The 20,053-nt window shown below is 40.2% G+C and overlaps 2 protein-coding genes across 2 annotated transcripts; both read right to left on the reverse strand.

The window, feature by feature from the left end:
- Nucleotides 1-5,394: 5,394 nt before the first annotated feature.
- Nucleotides 5,395-8,288, reverse strand: myf5 (myogenic factor 5). Its single transcript, XM_051392417.1, has 3 exons — nucleotides 7,749-8,288; nucleotides 6,688-6,760; nucleotides 5,395-6,349 (listed from the first exon to the last, which is right to left on the reverse strand). The coding sequence occupies exons 1-3, from the start codon at nucleotides 8,196-8,198 to the stop codon at nucleotides 6,153-6,155; spliced, it is 720 nt and encodes a 239-aa protein (XP_051248377.1). The 5' UTR covers nucleotides 8,199-8,288; the 3' UTR covers nucleotides 5,395-6,152.
- Nucleotides 8,289-12,779: 4,491 nt separating this feature from the next.
- On the reverse strand, nucleotides 12,780-14,443 carry myf6 (myogenic factor 6). The gene is made up of 3 exons (XM_051392418.1): nucleotides 13,830-14,443; nucleotides 13,294-13,387; nucleotides 12,780-13,184 (listed from the first exon to the last, which is right to left on the reverse strand). The coding sequence occupies exons 1-3, from the start codon at nucleotides 14,343-14,345 to the stop codon at nucleotides 13,075-13,077; spliced, it is 720 nt and encodes a 239-aa protein (XP_051248378.1). The 5' UTR covers nucleotides 14,346-14,443; the 3' UTR covers nucleotides 12,780-13,074.
- Between the last annotated feature and the right edge of the window lie 5,610 nt (nucleotides 14,444-20,053).

Here is a 20,053-nt window from a genome sequence, read left to right on the forward strand (position 1 = left end):
TTAGTTGACTATGAACAGGAGCACCAGCAATTTGCAGAAATATAACTTGGTTTGATGGTTAGGGCTGTTTTGTCCAAGCTATTTCCAAGCCCTACCCCAGAGGAATAGTAGATCTGGGTCTCAATATGTCCGATCACACAGACAAACATGTTAAATCACCTGTTTATTTTCACCTTTTGGCTTAGCTGCTTAGACCCCAGAACCTGCTTGCAGGTCTGCTTTCTTGTTACAGCTTAGAAGTAGTAGAATTTAAGTATATTGTGTCTTAAAATACAGGAATCTTCCCATAAAATACTCACTATGGGTAGGTTTTTAATTGTAGAACATAAACTCCGCTCAGGTTACTAAAACTCAATTCTGAGAAGAATTACAGAGGACATGACCTCACACTTCAACAGCTTTATACCCAGTCAGGTACCTTCTAAACAATTACTGTATAGGCAAAAATATGGTAGCATGTAGCACACATAAAGACCTGTAGATGTATTTTGTTTTCTCACAATGACACAACAGCTAGTCACTAATTCCCTTTCAGTGATCTAAGTGCAGCTGCTGAAGGTGGAGTGATTAAATCTTTTGTACTAAAATGTTCCTCTGAAGGCTCATCCAGGTTTTTAGCCCTGGAACAGAAAGTCAATGCCCTTTTGTTAGCTCAATACAAAGCGCAGACACTGAAACTAATAAAAAGACTCTTGTAAATGGAAGGTATTAGCCCAAACGGCGACAGTAGAAGCACAAAGCAGTGCTGTTTCTTCACCGGCAACGTGTCGTACAATAAAATCCCCGTTAGAGCTGTTCTCCACCCCAAATAGCCAATTGTACCGCAAATGACCGAAGCCTGAGGTGACAAAACCAGAGAGTGCAGGTGACATTAATGCAGGTGACAAATCCCTCACCCGTGTCTGCGGCTGTTAATCAGGAGCACAGAGAGCCTGAAAGTAGCACCTTCAGGATCACGTATAGTCGCCATGATGATGACAATAAGTTCATCAACGGTTCTGATATACTGGAGTCAAAGCACGGATGATTAAACAATATTCATATTCTCATCAGCTTCTCTAAGTAACACTTATTAATATATTAAAAGTGTGAAAACTGTTTTCAGCCCCTTCTTGATGTACTTTATAATCTTCTCTCTACACCTACTCGCCCTGAAATAGCACTGAGAAAACTGTGTGTTAACACTTCCATTCTTCATGCATCTTAACGGTGATATCACTTGGGCTGCAGCTTATAACCGTGTTGTCATGTCTTCAATATGAAGTTTGATCCAAAATGAAAAAACACATGTCAGCTGGTCAGGTCACACACACAACAATCTGAGTGAAGCAGTTGTTGGCAATGAGATTCTTAGTTCTCAGGCTCCATCCAATGATACTCACACAATATGAAAATACATACAGTATATGTAAAAGAAAAGAAAAGAAAATACTGTGATACAGGGGTAATAATAAGTAATAATAAAATGAATAAACTGTAATGTTGAAAGGTTGTATAGTAATGTAGTGAATGTATATGTGTAATGAGAACTGGTTATGGACAGTAAAAACATGATGTGGACAGGTAGTGCACATAAAACTGTAATGGTTAAACAGCTTGTGTGTTTATATATATACAGAAAGTAAAAGTGATATACAGGTAAAGCTTAACTTCACTGGTACACTCAACCTGTGCAGGTAAAGTGTCACAGTGATAAGCTTGTGAGTTCAACAGTCTTTTAGCCTGTGGGCTGAAGCTGTCCCTGCGCCTGGTGGTGCGGGACCAGATGCTGCGGTACCGTCTACCAGACAGCTGGCGTGGCTGGGGTGATTGGGGTCTCTGATGATCCTGTTGGCCTTCTTCCTGCACCGCTGAGTGTAGAGGTTCTCCGTGGATGGCAGCTCCGTCCCGGTGATGTGCTGTGGAGTTTTCAAAACCCTCTGTAAAGTCTTACGGTTGAGGGCGGTGCAACTGCTGTAACCAGACAGCGATGGAGGCAGTCAGGGATACTAGTTAATATCCTGGAGTCCATTTTCAAAGGGGAAAGTGATAGATGGAAGATAGATGCATATTTGTTTGACTATTTCTTTTCCTTTGTGACCAGTAGTTTTATATTTGTCCAAGTCTTCATACACATAGAAACACAATTATGTTTCAGGAAAAGATACGAGAATTATTTGCCCAAAAAAAGGAGAAAAGAGCCCCAAAAGTCATGAAAAGGTTCTTAAAAGAGAAGAAATAAATGTGCACTTTACAGATGACTGATTATTTAACACGATCAGCAGATACGTAACATCTATGCAGTGTTAACTGAGAAGGTTTTTGGGTCTAAAATTGTGTGTTGTGTGTTTATTTGTGCTGTTGTTTGTGTAAGAATTTCCTTAAACATGTCATTACGTGTGGGTGTTTGTGTGCGATCCATCACACTTGGATGGATAAACAAGGCTTCGAGCGCACAACAGGATAATCACATCTCTCTTCTGAGTGAACACATGGGGATGGGGTTATCCAGCACTGTTGTGTCTGTATTGTCTGGAATTTCAAAACTGAGGTCCCTCAAGTTTTTGTAGTAGGGTTGTTGGTCTGAGACTAGGACAATGCTTCATGTTAAATAAAACTATAGGGCTTTTACTGTGGTAAATATTATATATTTGTTGGGAATTGGGAATAGATACTTGATACTTGACCTCTATCCTCTTCCATGACACCGTCCTGCACTCTAACCCTGTTGGCTAAATGCATCCAGGAGCAAATTACATTCTTATCTACACTCTATCGCGATTAGATTCTCTAAACCCCTTAAGCCAAAGAATCAACACTGAAAGCGGTAATAGCCTATCATCAAAATATCAGCCGAGCAAATAAAAAACGCTTCAGACTTAATGTATGCTTAAGCATTAGATAAGACGTGTAACTACATTATATCGGCTCATTTTCTGTCTTTGCAGTTCTTTGCTCAGACAGTTGTACAACATCACATTTTGCCAGAGGGCAGGTTTAATTCTCCAAAGAGACCCCATTTAAGCATTCATTATAAGATCCTCTCAAATATGAGAAAATGTTTGAATTACCTTCCAGATTCACAAAGTTATTACTCAGAGACTGTAAATAGTTCCCTGGGTTTCAAACCTGCTCTTTTATATTGACCATTAAAATCCAGACACAGAATATGACAGGTCAAGTGTTGATGTATGAAATACGAGAAACACCTCTCTCTTGTGGTCTCATTGAGTACTACAGTCATGACTGTGCTTGCCTTTGAGCCATTAGTCAATTTATTAGTAATGTTCATTCTCTGTCAAGATTCAAATTAAATAAAAAATGTCAATGAAAATTAGATCAAACATTTCTCTCTCTCTCTCTCTCTCTCCCATTTCGCCTGAATTCATGCCCGACCTCAACAACCCTGATGTGAACCCGTACTGTGTTTTGTGTTGACACTCCAGGCTCAGTGAGTGAGCGATTTATGAATCACAACCACAGTGTAGCCACGGAAAAATGACATGAGTGACATTTGGAGTGTCGCACACAGCCGGAGAGGTTAGTGAAATACAAGCCGCTGCTGGAATGTCCACAATGTTTCATAGAACTGTAGCAGAGAGACACTCTGAGCTCCTCTCCAGTGGTGGAATATGACAGTGCTGCTGGACAGACTGATGTATATTTGAAATAAATGAAATCAGTATTGCAAGTTTTTTTTAATACTTGACTCATTTGCAGGCAATATCTCACCTGCTAACTGAATTCCAAGTGAAACTTCATTAACATTTTTTAGCTGGCTAGACCAGTGGGCTACTGCACTTTGAGGCACTTTGCATAAGTAATTCAACATATACTACTTTATACTTCAACTCAAATACAGAACATTTTACATGTCAAACAAGATATAATGCAGTAATGTAGAATAAGCCACCCAACTGTAAACAAGATGGCTCCACCTCAACCAGCTACAACAGTAAAATGCTACTTACATGTGAATGCATTGACAATAGTATTCTAATTAAAAATATATGATAGTAAAACACAAACACATGGGCCATTTTTCTGCATAATGAGCTGTTTTTTTGTATCTTGCTGGGATATACCGGGAAATATGGTACTTTTTTACTCTACTACATTTATCCATTTTATCAGGCATTCATAGCTAACAGTAGTGCAGTCTCACACAACAGCATTAGGGTAATTAAATATAAGAACACAATACAACTCAACAGACAAATTACGGCCTCAAAAAGGACCTTAAAATTTAATCAACACCTCTCTAAAGCTGTTGTAACCTTGATTATGGGAGGATTTTTTACTGGGCTGATGTCTTAAACAGCATTAGTTTTAGCCTGGTGTGCCCAAGAAACTAGATAATGAAATAAATAAGAAAAATATTATGTAATTTTTTTTATTAAACTGCCCAACAGTATATAACATAGTTTTAGAAAATAGCCTACTGTTGAGCTACAGCATAGAAAAGGCTGCTTGATGGATCATTAATAATAATCTAGTACACAATGCTTGCAGCCTGCATAATGGAGTACTTTCACTCAAGGGTTTGAATACTTTTTTCACCACTGCTGACTAGAAATCTGAGTAACATGGCACTAATTCTCCTAAAAACAGCAATCAGGAATATAATGCTCAAGACCAGAGCAAAATATAATATATTTAGCCAGAATAAAACGGAGTGATAGAGGAGAAGCACAAAGAAAAACTGATATTGGAGAATATCTGAAAAGTATATTTTTTCTTTATTTCTAATTTAACAAAGACTGAGCACATAAAAGCATAAGATTTAATGGGAATAGAAATATGATTCAAAGAGCAGAGAATGTAATAATGGGGAAATATAGATTTTCAGTAGAAATATTGTGATTAGGAAGTATAGTGCCATGTAGAATATAGTATAAACAACAAAAATACTGCTCACTTACAGCGTGATGAAACACATGATGCAGTATGACACACTGCATGTAACCTCCCTCCCCCTCAGTCACACAATAAGTACAATTAGAGGCCATTTGTTCTCTACTCTGGTGTTGATGGTACAATCAAGGGTGTTAATAATGACTCACATTTGGAAGGAAAGGTACACACACAGAGCTGCCCCCCACCCCTAAACACACTCCCCAGGCACATCTAAAGAGATCAAAGACAAAATGTGCATTTTTAATTTGTTTAAAAATCCTTCCAATGATACAGAAAAACATATTTCAGAAGGAGAAAAATGCACTTTCACATTGCTGGAATGACTCATATGCAGTAGGCTACATGAGTGATTACAGCAATGTCAAATGGTTAATGGTATCAGCTGACCTCTATCAGTTTCTAATGTGATCTCCACACCTTGTTAGCTGGAGACGGTCTGGACTGTCGGGGACGAGCCCTGCGTGAGACATGTCTTGACACATAATAAATAACTTGCCCTTTTATTGTGATCAAACCATTTTTATTGGAGTCATTATTGGGTAAAATGTGCAGGAAACTGCTATCTTGGATGATTAATTTAGTTGTTGTAGTAAAAGCACATCATGCATTTGGGGGAAAAAAACGAATAGCCTAAGTATTACAATGATGGTAACTGTTGGATGATGTGTTACTCTGTGTGTTTGCAGAATAGGGCCTGTTTCATTTCTTGTAAAAAAAAATCTTGTAAAATAGTGTGAGCTAGTCAACAGTTTTTGGTGTCATACTGATGTGTCTAACTTGACATTGATAATGTGGTGTCTTAAGAGTGATTAACACAAATCTCTGTTAATTTTGTCACTATTTTAGCTAGTTTTTCCTTCTGCATTAACAAGATGATTCATGACATATCTGAACACAAAGAAACAGAAAGAAATGGACGTTTTATACAAAACAGTGAAAGATTTAATGTTCACAACAACATGGAAAGTAAGAAATTCAAACCGCTTAAATACCACTTCATGTTGGAATAATGCAACATTACATTAACTGTCATAATTAAATATGTCTCATTGGGTATATAGCATGTATAGAATAAATGGGCATTTACATTACATATTTACAATCTCATGTACAATATAAAAGCTGCTTGCCACAGGTCCTCAGATTCAGCTGAGTCACCTTCAGATTTGCACAAAACTAGTTCTTATCTCTTGTTGCAAATGCAGCTGCTGTTTGCCCGCCTGTGGCAACAAATCCACGTCAAAGCCAAGTTTCCTTCACAGGACGTGGTAGACGGGCCTGGATCCGGGGCTCTCCGGCGTGCAGGGCTGCGAGTCGGAGCTGCCGGGGGAGAAGGTGGTCGTGTCTCTCAGAGCTGCCGGTCCGCAGCTGGACTCCACCGAGGACAGACGGTCCACGATGCTGGAGAGGCACTCCAGACTGGAGGCTCCGACTGTCTTATCGCACAAACTCTCTGATAAGAGGAAGACAGAGTCAAGATTTAAATACAGGGATAACTTTAGTAAACATAATACCACATATAACTTGTATGATGTGTGTAGAAATGCATGACATGTCTAGACACAGAGCATTTTAGTTTATGAAAAAACATTTTCATTTAAATGTTTTATCAGGTCTTTCATTTTATAACAGTTAAATCCTGAAACTATAGGACTCCCAGAGGCAGAATGCAATATAAATTTGAAATAATCCAGCATTCAGTGATTCAGTTATTAGATTTTTAAAGCGCTATGCTGTCACGAATGCATGTCATATTCATATCAGGCTGCTGTTGCTGTCAAAAGGTCTTACCGTTCTTCGCATATGAATAACTGTTGCTGTAGTTTGCATTCAGCTGTTGCCACACTGGACTGTTGCTGTCAACCTGCAAGAAAATGAGAACTAAAATTTACCCTTGAATTCTTTAAAAAAAAAAAACACCACCAAAAACAGCACAGGGAACAGAAATGATGTGTTATGTTTGTATAAATATATATGGGCTAGGAAGAAGCAGAAAAAGGGCAAAAACATCCAATGCCCTTCATGATTTGCTGGACAGGCTAATAAATCCTAAATTCCAAAGTTATGGGCTTCTTTATTTCACATCCACCTTAAAGCCAAAGTGGCAGTGTGCACTCCCTTCCCCTGCCCGGGTCTGAGCGTGGCGAATCGATTGTATCAGTGGAAGCAACACCAGTTTGTGCAAGATGACACTTTCTCCAAGTAAATCTGCAGAAAATCCTGGCAGCGTTGCAGAACATGCAGTCAGGATGGAATGCAGAAAAGCGCCCAGTTTTTCCTGCCAGACTTCAGTAAGGTGGATTTAGTTCGGTTTATTAGGGCTATAAAGTGTCCGGTGGTGGGAAAGCCATTACTCCATCCAGCATTATAAGTTCTTTTGTATTAGCTGATACACTGTCTCACTTTCAGACTGTTGTCGAGAACAATTAATTAATCCTGACTACTAATAACAGAGGAGAGAGATACGTGTAAAACTACTGAATAGATGTTTGTATTAAAGAATTCAGGAGAGTATGACATGCATGGGGAACCATGGTAATTGAGGTCTTGGGGCAAGAAAAGTTGATTTGATTAATAGGTTTCTAAATTGGAAATCCTGTCTCTATTTGGAAATGAAATCCTCTACACAGTAATGAGAAATGGCAATGGTGCATTGGATTAAACGCAAGACTCTGGAGATACTTTGGTCAACATTAAAGGCCTTTTCAAGTGAAGTTTCTGTCTTGTATGCAGTTGTAGTTATTTCTCTGCCTGACATTGTATCAGTTTTAGAGCTGCAGCAAAGGCCTGCAAGACTCCACACAACCAGATGTTGGCATGAAGAGGCAGAACATGTGGATCAGAGTTCTTACCATGCCATCAGAGCAGCTGGACAGTGGGCTCCCAGGCTCCGAGCTGCTCTCTCCAGGCAGGCCGTAGTAGTTTTCCACCTGCTCATGTAGCAAGTCCTGCAGGCTCTCGATGTACTGGATGGCGTTGCGCAGGATCTCCACCTTGGGCAGACGTTGGCTGGGGTTGGCCGAGGTGCAGCGCCTCAAAGCCTCAAAAGCATGGTTGACCTTCTTCAGCCGCCGGCGCTCACGCATGGTGGCGGCCCGTCTGCGGTCCACAAAGTTGGACTTGCGCTTGCAGGCCTTGCAGGCCCACTGGAGGCAGTGTCCCGGCTGGTGAGGGGCTCCGGGGACCCTGACGTGTTCATCCTCCTCGGAGCCAGTGAGCTCTCCGGGGCCAAATTCCAGGCTGTCTGGAGATGAAGTGCACGCTCTGTCGTAGTAGACCTGGGATGGTGAAAAGACGTCCATAGTGTGTTGAAGAAAGAAGTCTGAATGGATGGAGAGATGGGCACAAAGGAAGTAAGGAGGGTAGAGGAGTGGGGTGAGAGAGAGGAGACCTCTGAGTGATATGAGGGGTCTGTTGCCCTGGGCCCCCCTTATATGCCCCCAGGCCGGAGCCTAGGGCCCACATTGGCCAGATCTAATTACCATGGCCCATTGGCCCAGCCAGAAGGCAGGCTGGGGTTAGCTCAGCTCCCTCCCTGCCCCATCCCAACCCGCTGCCTCTCACCCCCCAGTACCCTGCAGAGTTTCCCACATCTGCAACTTACTGGTGTTTTCCTACTCATCACCACTCTCTCCTTCCAAGGGCCCTTCTCCTGCAAGGCCATGATGAATACAATACTTGGGAATGTTTCAGGATTGTGGGTGAACATTTGCAGATTTAACCACCACATGACCTGTTTTCAAAGCGCCATAAGTGCTTCATTTCGCTTGATTTATCTGCAACCGGCCTGCAGGCATCATGTCATAGCTGACAATGAAAGTGACACTTAGCTATGAAGACATAAATATTAACGGGAGCGTGTTTTGTTTAGGCAAACTGCAGAAAAAGAGGGTGACCACTCGTAGGAGTATGCAGGCCAATTTTTACGGTGGAGACAACAGCGTTGCAGATGCAGCCCAGCTGCAAAGGGAGGTGTAACATTTCAAGCCCTGTGAATTCACATTACAGTGGTAAGCCCACTCTAAACACCCTGGGCTCATCACTGAAGGTGCTGCGAATGAGGTGATCTCTGTTTGCCAAAGCTCATTAAAACAGTAATTACACAATTGACACCACTGCGCCCAATTCCCTGCACCATTTTGCCTCCAAGGACCAAATTTTAACCATTAAAAGTTATTGACACAAGTCAAGTACTTCAATCCAGCACACAACAGATGGTGCAGTAGTTTTTATTCAAGGACTGAGGGTATGAGGGGCTTTAAGCAATGAGGAATTCAAAGTTGTTTGTAGGGCAGAAATCACAGCATGACTTCTATTTGTTCTTTTTATAAGAGGACGAAACAGGGAAGATAAATTCATTGGATATTTTATTTTTCTTAAAGTGCATTAGACAATCAGACTTTTATCAAATGTAATTTACTTATTTTATATGAGTAGAAAGAGTCTGCTTTATGCTGTGATTTTACAAGCTGTTGACATCTGTGCCGAGAAAATAAAGACGCTGATATGAAGTTGAATTGTCTCTCCATTTGCAGAATTGTTCTCCTCCAGAAGAGATTGTCAGACCGAAAGAGGCTTTTGCAGTTCGACCCTGACGAGTTTAGGTAATGATGCTGTTGACAGCTTACAAGGATACAATGCGGATATTTCTCACAATGTGTCAAAACGTTTGGCGAGCCCCCTTCTCTGGGAACTGCGCGCACCTAAGAAAACACCAGTACCTGCTGCCTCTGAATTGCCGTCGGAGTTTGGATTAGGCACAGCTGAAGAAGACATCGGCTCGCCTGCGCTTGTAGCTGCTGAGAAGATCAAAGGCTGGTAAAGCTGAGAACAACGAGGGACAATGAGAAAACCTTGTATCAACCGATAGCTAATTGAGGCTGGAGCTAGATTGGCGCAGCACATGGTGTTATTGGGAGCACACTGGAGCTTATATTGGCGCAGACCTTGCGCGCAGGCCGTGCTCTGTGATCTGTGCGCTCGGCTGGTCTCTTGGGAACTCTCTTGAGTTTGCTTTTTTGTTGTTCTCAAGGGTCAGAGACAGAGTTAAGTGAAGGGCAGGAGGTGATCTTTTATGTCCATCTTCCTCACGTCTGAAACCCTTATTTCTTCTAAAGTGCGTCATGCTTTGACTTAATATGCTGCTTGTTTGGTGCAACACAAGAACCCTGACAGAGAGGCAATTCATCACTTACATTCCTGTAAAATAGATATCTCTTTAAAGCCCATATTTAATTCTTCTTTCATATTTAAGTATACTTTAACAGCCAAAATACTGTTAGTGAAATTTGATGAAGGGAAATCAGTTTTGTGAGGTACAAAAATAAAGGTGCATTCTTTTGCAAAACTCAGTGGCTTTTTGTTAAAGGCTATTTCCCCCCCACATAAAGCCCAAGTCCATTTTACAGTCCCCACAAGAATTAATGAAACAAAAAAACATTTTGAGTGGCAACGCCATTTGTTTGGCAGTGAGCAGAAAGAGGTGCACTGCCAGTCCTGCTGCGGTGAATCCTTTTCCTAGCAGGATATTCAAGGAAAGTCTGGATAAATCAGAGCACTCAGGCTCCAGGCTTATCCCCCCCCACCCACCCTCTTCCTATACCAGCTCGCCTTTCATCAGCTTTGACTTTTAAAACACTGCCTTCACAGCCAAATGAGAATTATATGGTGTCATCAGTAACACCGAAATCCCTGTAAAGTTAGACAAGAGAGAGTCGGGGCTCCGAGACGGTTCTGCTTCTTTGTGGAGAGTGCATGCTTAAAATAAGACAGTAAGGTTCCAAACACAGCTGGATAGCTTTACAGCAAACACTTCTAATAGCACAAAATGCAGGTTTATATAGAGTATTTCATCTAAAAAGTAACATTTTTTGACAGTAGTAAGTGCACACATTAAACCAAACAACTCTTTCTCTTACACAAATTGTTATTGTTGATTTTTTTGGTTAAATGAAGTCATTACCAAACAGACATTAAATTAGCAGATACCCATGGAGCTGTAAAATGTAGTGAAGTAACACAACTGAGTGAGTGAGCAAGAACCCATTAAAATCACATTACTGTTTGGGGATATCATGTTTCTGTCTGGTTCCTACAGAAAACAGGATATTTGGTAAAAGATATGAATGGTTCTGTTGAAAAGAGCCATAAGAGCCCTGGATTACTGTATGTTCTTCAGTTTTTAATTCAGCTCAGTGGTGGAACAAGTATTCATATTCTTTACTGAAACAAACATACCATTACAAATATGTAAAACAAAAACAAAAAAGTACTACATTACGGGTATGTCCTGCATTCATTTTTTTGTATTTTCAGTAAAAACATGGTAATAATGAAAGTAGTTTTGCATCATGTAGTTTATATTTTTGGATTATTATCAGCAGCATACTGTTTAATAATATATTTAAGGTGAAGGAATGTACTGGAATAATAACTGTAGAAACACTACTCTAATACACAAATGAACACATATTCCAAGGGGAACACAGTAGTGTTGCCTACCAAGCCACTAAATAAATAAAAAAAACTAATTTAACACAATCGATGAGTTAAGACCATATTTGATGCTCTTGAAAACAGGGACCAATGAAGCAGCAAATAAACATTAAATTAAACCTCAAAGATGAACAATTGTAAAAACACTAGTTATGGTACATTATAGATTACGTTAAAAAAACAAGTAAGTATCGCATGTGAATGTTTCATAACTGTGAGAACAAAAGACCCTCCAAATTGTTCTATGGAGCATCTTTAACTGGTCACTCAACACACTTTTTTAGACACAAAAAGTGGAGAAAGGGGGACGACCTTCAAACATAAGTATGGTTTGAACTCCTCTGGTTCTTTCTACTGAGTCTGAAAAGATTCTGCAGGACAATAAAGGTAATAAAGGTTAAAACAAACTTACTTTTACTACTTTAAAACAGTATCTAAAGCAGCTCCAAATGTGTTCTTAAGCGCAGTACTTTAGTATATGTACTTTAATTTCCAACATTGCTGAAGCTACATTCATGTATTTCATTTTACTGTGAAATGCTGGATGACATATTGAGGTCTCTAGCTTCTGATAAACCTTACATGTGTGACACTTTACGTGTGTGTGTGTGTGTGTGTGTGTGTGTGTGTGTGTGTGTGTGTGTGTGTGTGTGTGTGTGTGTGTGTGTGCAGGCCTGAGAGATGAGGCAGAGTCCCAAAGGTCAACTGGGGCTTTGTGTCGTCCGCAGAGATCTGAGGGAGACCAGCACACCCTAACATCATCAACAAACGCCCCCCCTCTCATGTCAATACACGACAAACAAGACTCAATGGATTTCCATGCCGTTAGCATCACGTCACACACATTTTTAATAGCTCGCACGTAAACGCTTTGCCATGTGATGACAAAGCGAGGGTTGATGAATTGAGACCTAATTTCACCTCATTATCCCAGTAGGTTTTGCACTCAAGCCTGCTGCCCAAGTTTCCATGTCCCCAGCATATGATAGGAGAGGAGAGGAGAGCAGAGGAGAGGAGAGGAGAGGAGAGGAGAGGAGAGGCACGCTGTGTTTGGAGGAGGACTCGAGTTACTGTTGTGGGATCAGTCCTGCTGGAGGCCAGTTGGAACAAAGAGAAGCAGCCTGGCAGCAAACCGTTCCAGGGCAGGCTAAACAGATTTTATGGACTTCTAATAGCCGTGAATGCTGGGGGAACTGGTAGATCTTGAACTGGTAGTGGTGTTTTTTCTGTTCTTGGGGGGCAGCGTGACCCAAAACTCTGTCTGTCTTATTTGCAGAAAAGGTTTTGACAACTTATAGATACTGAATTAAGTCTGAAGCTTGCATTGCGTCTGTCATAGATGCACGTACTTTTCCCAGCATGCCCTTGAAGAAAGACGAATACAGAGGTTTAGAGTTTTGCAAAAGTAGCAATTTATTTCCTTGGTCAGTTATGTACAAATATTTAAATACAACATCAGCTTTCTTAAAGAGTTTGTGTGCTTCTCAATATAAAATAAATAAATCTAAACATCACGTTATTATAAAATATGTACAAATTTGTTGCTCCTGCAGTACAAATGAAGGCTACATAAACAAACAGAAGCCAGAATGGCTGACTGGTGGAGTGGAAATAATTTAGAGATAAACAACAGAAATTTTAAAATTTTAAAGTTGTTGTCTTGTCAAGGTCTTCACTGATGTTTCAGTTTTCGGAGACTTCCTCGCTGAAGTTGACTTTCTCGTCGTTGGTGATGCTGTTCACGATGGATGACAGACGCAGGAGGCTGGAGGACGCGGAAGACTCACTGGTTCCTGAAAACAAAAGAAACTCACACTTAGACTTTCACCACTTGACTGTTGGTTTTATTATATTTATTAATTTAACTGCTGATTGTAAGTTAAGTTTGACAGTTAGGCCTACCTTCTCTCTGGTTCATCATTGCTGCAGTGGAATGGTCAGCAGAGGTCGGCCAGGTCTCCGAGGACTTTTTCCAGTGGTATGGTTGACTGGTCACCTGTAGAAACACACATCACAGGTTATCAAGACCTGTGTTTCAGTTGTCAGTTAATATTAAGCCACATGCATAAACAAATATATATTTTTTAATCAAAGTTACAACTGCCACACTGAAAAATGCTTGTAGGTTTTTATTCACATTATTGGAAGATCATATATCTTAACAGAAAAATATATAAGTGGCTCAGTGACATCCTTACTGAATATCACACTGTGGAATAAAAATATCATAGTGGCAATGAGATATAAACATGCAGTAAACACATCATAATGTCATGAAGTCCATGCAGGAATATTATAGGGACATTACTGAAAAAACAGGGAATAAAAACACATTATAAAGTAATCTGAGTAAGACAGGATGACAGACTACTAAGGAATATCATGGGAATACTGTGAGGATGTATTATTCTGAGGGGTGGAATCCACTGATATCTTACACTGTGTTCTTTGAAGCTGTGGGATGATCCGTTTTGCGTTTTCTCCTGCTCGTCCAGCGTCTGCAGCAGGTCCTGCAACCGCTCAATGTAGCTGATCGCGCTGCGTAAAATCTCCACCTTGGGTAGCCTCTGGTTTGGGTTGGCCACGGTCTTCCTCTTCAGCACGTCGAAGGCCTCGTTGATCTTCTTGAGCCTCCTCCTCTCCCTGAGCGTGGCCGCCTTGCGTCTGTCCGTGGGCGCTGACTTTCTCTTGCAGATCTTGCAGGCCCACATGAGGCACTGTCCGTCGCAGTGCGCCCGCAGACCCGGAGGCGCAAGGACGTGTTCCTCCCCGCTGCTCTCCCCCCCTGTCTCGGACGGAACATTATCCTGGCCCGGGGACAGCGGGCTGTCATTGCCGTTGTATAGAGGAGACACCCCCGCCATGTCCAGGTGTTGTAGTGGTCCATGATCCCCTTCTTCCAAATAGCGCAAATCATTGAAAAGATAAGGATTGGTCTCAAAAAGGTCCATCATATTGTTGCGCCCCTCTCTCTGTTTTGACAGTGGGACTCTGGCATTTAAACAGAGCAGCAGGGACACAAGTCACCAGGCTTATATATAGAATGTGAAACTCTATCCAACACTTTGGCTGTCACACTGCATCAAGCATCTTTTTTTTTTTCAATGGCTCTTTACAACCTACTGACTTTGTGTAGGAAATGCATGTACATTTAGGCCTCCAGAAGCTATTGAAATGTCACCTCAGGTTTCATGACAGGTGCTTTAAATATCTGCATCCGGACAAAATGGCAACACAGTGATATTTCCCAGTGCTGCCACTGACAAAGTGAAAGACATAATGCTGTTGCTCCACACTCCACACAGGGCGAAACTGAATGTTAATGGATATGGAGTTATTGGTGCCGCTTTTATATAGGAAACACTTTACAAAAGATTTATACATTGTAATTATTGGCTTTGTTAATGCTTTCATTCAACTTTAGTTTTTTCTTGCTATATTGTGTCTGATGTGTACTACAGTGCAGTATAACCTGATTTATATTTAAAAGGTCACAAGGTCTGCTGTTACAAAAAAAGACGGTCATTTATTTAAAAAAGTCATAGGTTTCTAGCTTTTTAATAAGGTACGTCTGCAATTACAATCGTCAGTAAATTGTTAATAAATGCATTTTGGTCCAAATGCCCTTTAGCTAATTTCAGGAATTATTTGTTAGTAACTAATGAAGCATTATTTTCAACCTATAAACACTGTGCCTTGTTAGAATGTGGCTATAATTAGTATTTCCATATTAACAATGGTTTACATGACAACATGTATGTGGAAGAGGTCACTTGTGGTGATGAGTCCATAGAAAATTATTACCTGACTCTACAGTTTCCCCTCGGCTCTACAGAGTGTTTTAGCCTCTTTGAGTTTGTTGTTTTGGTTTTACGGCCACAACTTTATCGTTTTGGTTCAGCACTCTCATCGGCATTGTTTTTGGACACAGCAGGCAGCTGTTTTCAGTGGAAAAAGCTCTACCTGCTCAGCATCAAACGGCAGACAGACAAAATGGGGAGCATTTAGCAGCTAAAAGAGCCAGATATTTCCCTCAGGAGTTGGTGGAGAGGAGGATGCTAGATTTACATTCATCCGGTAGACACGAACACGACTCCAAATGGATACTAATGTTGTTCCGTATCTGCTGAATGTGTAAATAAGCAACTGTTTGCTAACAAGCTCACCATATCAAATTAAAAGGTGGTGATATGTCAGTGTTGTGTTTACAGATTGTGTTAACTGCACCCAAGTAGACCTGAAAATGCAGGTTAATGCAGGTTTAAATGATTAAAGTGCTGATTGGAGTGGCCTCCCTAATGAATTAAAGCATGTTATGCTGGATTACACCAGGCAAATTAATTTCTCACAATCTGGCAACATAAAATTTGTCCATATGAATAGTTTATTACTTCTCTATAATGCATTGATACATTATTTATTATCTTTATTGAAATATTTGTTACAACTTATGTATACCTTATTAGAAAGAGGTACCAAAGTATTAAAAAAAGAATCAACTGGAGCAGTGTGCCCAACGTTTTCTTTAAGTTAAAAGCTTTGAACAGTCATGCTCTCTGAGAGTATAGTATTATTCATGTACTGCGCCACATAATCCTATACACTCTTCAGACGAGTTGTGCCGGTTATAGCCGGTAGGAATGGTATGGCCAATTGTAACTTGTAGAAAACCCCCGACATAGATAGATTGGAATGTGCAGAGTCAAAACAGTTTTAAGAAATGCATGCATGGGATGTTATAAATAGAAATGTGGCTCATTCATCTCAGATTCATAAAAGAGATAAAAGCATGTGAGGAGGTGATATATGCCCTGTGGCATTTTTGCTGTACCCTTGAAAGGTCCACAATTGGAAACTTCACAGGCGGGAATGTGAGGGATTCCTATTTTTGTATGGCTGCAGTTCTAGTGGGGTTTTACTTTTACACTATGGATGTCCCTCCCCCCACCTCACTCCCGGCTTCTGTTACGTTGTTGTGGAAGGCTGAGAGTCACGGGTGCTTTTCGTCATTTGTCAGGGCGTCTGAAATACTATTACTGGTCAACATGCTACCTCTAAGTCACCTAAATGACATACACTTGACTGTAATGTGTCACATCATAATATACAGAGATAGTTAAGAGCAGCTAAGGGAGAAAAAGTATTCATAATCCTGGTTGTGATTATAATTAAGCGGCATCTCCAAAATTCCCATTATTGCTAAATCATAATTACTTGGTGGCAAGAATGCTCCATCGATGACAGTTAATTAATATTACTGCTTATATTAAGACTAATATAATCAGTTGAGGAGCAATACTGTACACAATCTACAAATATGATAAAAATAGCTAACGTAGTCCATTCACTGTATGTAGCGTGACAAGGCTTATTTTTGTTTATGATCAGTTATATTTTGCCGTCTATACCAACAGTGTAGACAGACTGGTGTAAGTAATGTCATTAACAACCCCATTTACCCATTGGAGAGCATGCTAGCTCACTGCCTTGGCCTCCTGAGACAACCCAATGGAACAAAACCCTAATTAACAGCATTAGTTCCACCTGTGCAAACAGTGAGCTCAATATGGGCATTTTTCACAGATTTTGACTTGTCATTGAAGGTAATAACAGGGCCATCCAGCCAGTCCATCCACAATAGTAGCCCACACTGTCTCCAAAAATGATTGTATAAAACTGCAAATATCTGCAAAGTAACAAAAATGTTGTACTGAACAATCACTGTTCATGTAAATGTTTTTGTACAATATCAGCTTGTGGAATCATTAACATTTTTATGGTTATGTTTGGGCAACTAAAATGGCTTCCTGTACCTCTAGATTAGGTTCGACATCTTGGTTATACACTGAAAAAGTCAACCCTGACTTGTAAGGACCAGTGTAGGATTTACTTGCATCAAGCGGTGTAGTTGCACATTGCAACTCCCTAGCATCACCATTCCCTTCCAAACGTGGAGGAGAAACTACGATGGCCACGAAATGACCGCAAAACGCAATCGGCCCTATCTAGAGCCAGTCTTTGGTTTGTCTGTTCTGGGCTACTGTAGAAATATGGTCATTTAAAATTAGGGCCTCCATGGAAGGTGTCATACTTGGTGTATAAAATATACCTATGAATATTCCATTTCTGCAAATAGATCCTCATAAATGTTACACACTGGACCTCTAAGTATATTTATACTTATATATATTGGAGAGAACAGTTTATTTTTCCAATATTAGTAAAAAACACCATATTTCCACAATCTTAACCAAAGTGTTTTTGTCGCCCAAACCATGTGAGATGCTGGTGTCCAATACAGCCCATTATATCTGTGTGAATGTAAGTTTCTTTACAGTGCAGCAGCAAAACTTTCACAAACTGCTTTTATCGGCTGAATCAGCACTATGTCACATGAATTGATTATAAAGACCAGCCAGTGACACCTTTTCGCATAAAAATGTCAGATAATGTTATGTGCACAATATGTTCATGTCCAAAAGGTATTTCCTCACTGCTAATGCAGCAGTAGTGTATTTCATTCTCAGAACATGGTGCAGCTCATTCTGCAGTTAAACCAGAGACCCTGCATTATTACGGTATAATTAATCATGTCCATAGCAACCTTATAAAAATGCTGAATGTACTCTGGTAAAATGCTTGAATTCTTTTGTCAGGGGTGTTGAAATAGTAAGCACACTTTTCAAGATATATGTATTCCATCACAGATTTCCTTTGTTTTTTATTCGGAAGCGAGGTTTTCACGGGGGCAGTCACTTGTGGAAAACAATATAGCTTTTAATATTGGTTTTCTGTTTGTGAGCTTGTCATGCAGCAGAAATGATATGTACAATATAGAAGAGAGAACGGGTGTGTGTGTGTGTGTGTGTGTGTGTGTGTGTGTGTGAATGTGGTGCAGTAAGTTCTCTCGAGTGGGAGGTGTTGGTTTTTGCAAAGGTTTTATCAGGTAAGATAGATTTTACATCCCACAGTTACAACAAAAATCAAAACAAAACTAATGCTGCATTCCCTGTCCACTGACACTTTATTATTTTCATGCAAGCAAACAGTCATGACGCAAAGGAAAGACGACAAACGATGATGAATGAACGATGATTATAAATATATTAAACTGTTGCTCCAAATGGCTTGTGAATCTAATATATATTAAAATTACGCCTGACTTGAGACTATAATTGGCTTGGATCACTGAGCTGAAATGAAGTGAAATGAAATTTTTTTTCGAGATGAATGGAGTCTTGTCCCTGCGGTCCCCCGATCGTGTATTCTCTCCCCAGGGCTACTGTGCATCCTGAACCGGACCATAAATTCCCGTCAGTGTCAAGGGGTTGACGCTTCAGCTGTCAGGGAGAATCATGGGATAGCCTGGGTAGAAACTCAAACTGGAGGATCTGGCCTCTCAGGCAAAGAGGTGGAGTCGGGATGGACTGCAGGAAGTGTAAATCTGTCTAGAATCCAAAGAGGCTCAGAGTCAACAGCTCTGCAATCTGAACTCTAGGCCCTGTATCTAAATAGCGAAAACCTACGAGGAAATCTGAGTGTATATGTGCGAGCTGACACAATAATCTCTATTTAAAAGTTTAGTATGACATATGGCTTCTTTATACTATGTAAAAAGATCATATTACAGCAATTTATTTACCCTAAAAGCCTCAAATCAGCCTTCTTGTATTTCTGGAAATAAACTTATTGGCTTTCAGTATGGCTGTCTTAGTTATAAAAAGTTTAATACCGCTCATATCTGTCATTAAATATGAAGATACAGCCAGGAGACAGTTAACTTAGCTTAGCTTAGCACAAAGCCTGGAAACTGGGGGAAACAGTTAGCCTGGCTCTTTGCAACAGTAAGAAAATCTGACAACCAGCTCCTCTAAAACCTATCCTTCTACTTCTCCCACATGACCTGCTTCCAGGTGCATGAAATTCATGAGGAAGATAAGTTAAAAAAAAAAGGCTTTCTGCACTTTGACAGCACCTTAATATTCCAAACTTTAGGACGGGAGCCCAGCAGGGACGGTCAGAATCTCCTCGACTGGCACTCACAGATTCAGACTTGTTTTTCATAGGTGAATAAGTTATCAGGAGCTGGAGGAGAAGTGAGAAAGAGATAATAACATATAACAGTGTACTGCAGATTTATTCTAACTGCACTGATATTATCCTTTTTTAAAGAAGGTACAGATTTCAGTAGTTTCTTAATAATATAAAAATAATAACATTTATTTTGGTGAAATGATTGGAATTGACATTTCTCCTTTCTTCCTTCTTTTTTTATTTCCTTTATTTTGTTAATAAAAAAACTTCACATTCTGTATTAAAAATGGAAAAGGCAAAGATCAAGCTAAAAAAAAAAATAATTTAGCATCTATGTCTTAAAAAATGATATCAAGGAGATATTCAGCATTCATTTCCTCCAACATGGCGGAGTATGTGTGAATTAATCACACTGGTGAATTATTCACATTGACCAAATGATATAAATATCTCGCAGCTCGGCTGTTTTCATAAACTGGTGCTGGGACTTTATGATTAGATTATCCGATGCTACTTTGCTTGAATGCTAACTTTATTTCTCTCTCTCTCTCTCTCTCTCTCTCTCTCTCTCTCTCTCTCTCTCTCTCTCTCTCTCACTCTTCTCAAATTTCCAGACAGTTTCAAAAAC

This window comes from Dicentrarchus labrax, unplaced genomic scaffold, assembly GCF_905237075.1.
Source record: "Dicentrarchus labrax unplaced genomic scaffold, dlabrax2021, whole genome shotgun sequence".
Taxonomy (NCBI): domain Eukaryota; kingdom Metazoa; phylum Chordata; class Actinopteri; family Moronidae; genus Dicentrarchus; species Dicentrarchus labrax.

Bases quoted from the DNA above. Each gene is read 5' to 3' on its own strand.
- myf5 (XM_051392417.1), bottom strand. From the start codon at position 8,198: ATGGACGTCTTTTCACCATCCCAGGTCTACTACGACAGAGCGTGCACT. The intron at 6,761-7,748 runs GTAAGAACTCTG...ATTTTCTTGCAG, and splicing joins CCAGCTGCTCTGATGGCATG to GTTGACAGCAACAGTCCAGT. The intron at 6,350-6,687 runs GTAAGACCTTTT...TCCTCTTATCAG, and splicing joins TTATTCATATGCGAAGAACG to AGAGTTTGTGCGATAAGACA.
- myf6 (XM_051392418.1), bottom strand. From the start codon at position 14,345: ATGATGGACCTTTTTGAGACCAATCCTTATCTTTTCAATGATTTGCGC. The intron at 13,388-13,829 runs GTAAGATATCAG...GTGTTTCTACAG, and splicing joins ACAGCTTCAAAGAACACAGT to GTGACCAGTCAACCATACCA. The intron at 13,185-13,293 runs GTAGGCCTAACT...TTTTGTTTTCAG, and splicing joins AATGATGAACCAGAGAGAAG to GAACCAGTGAGTCTTCCGCG.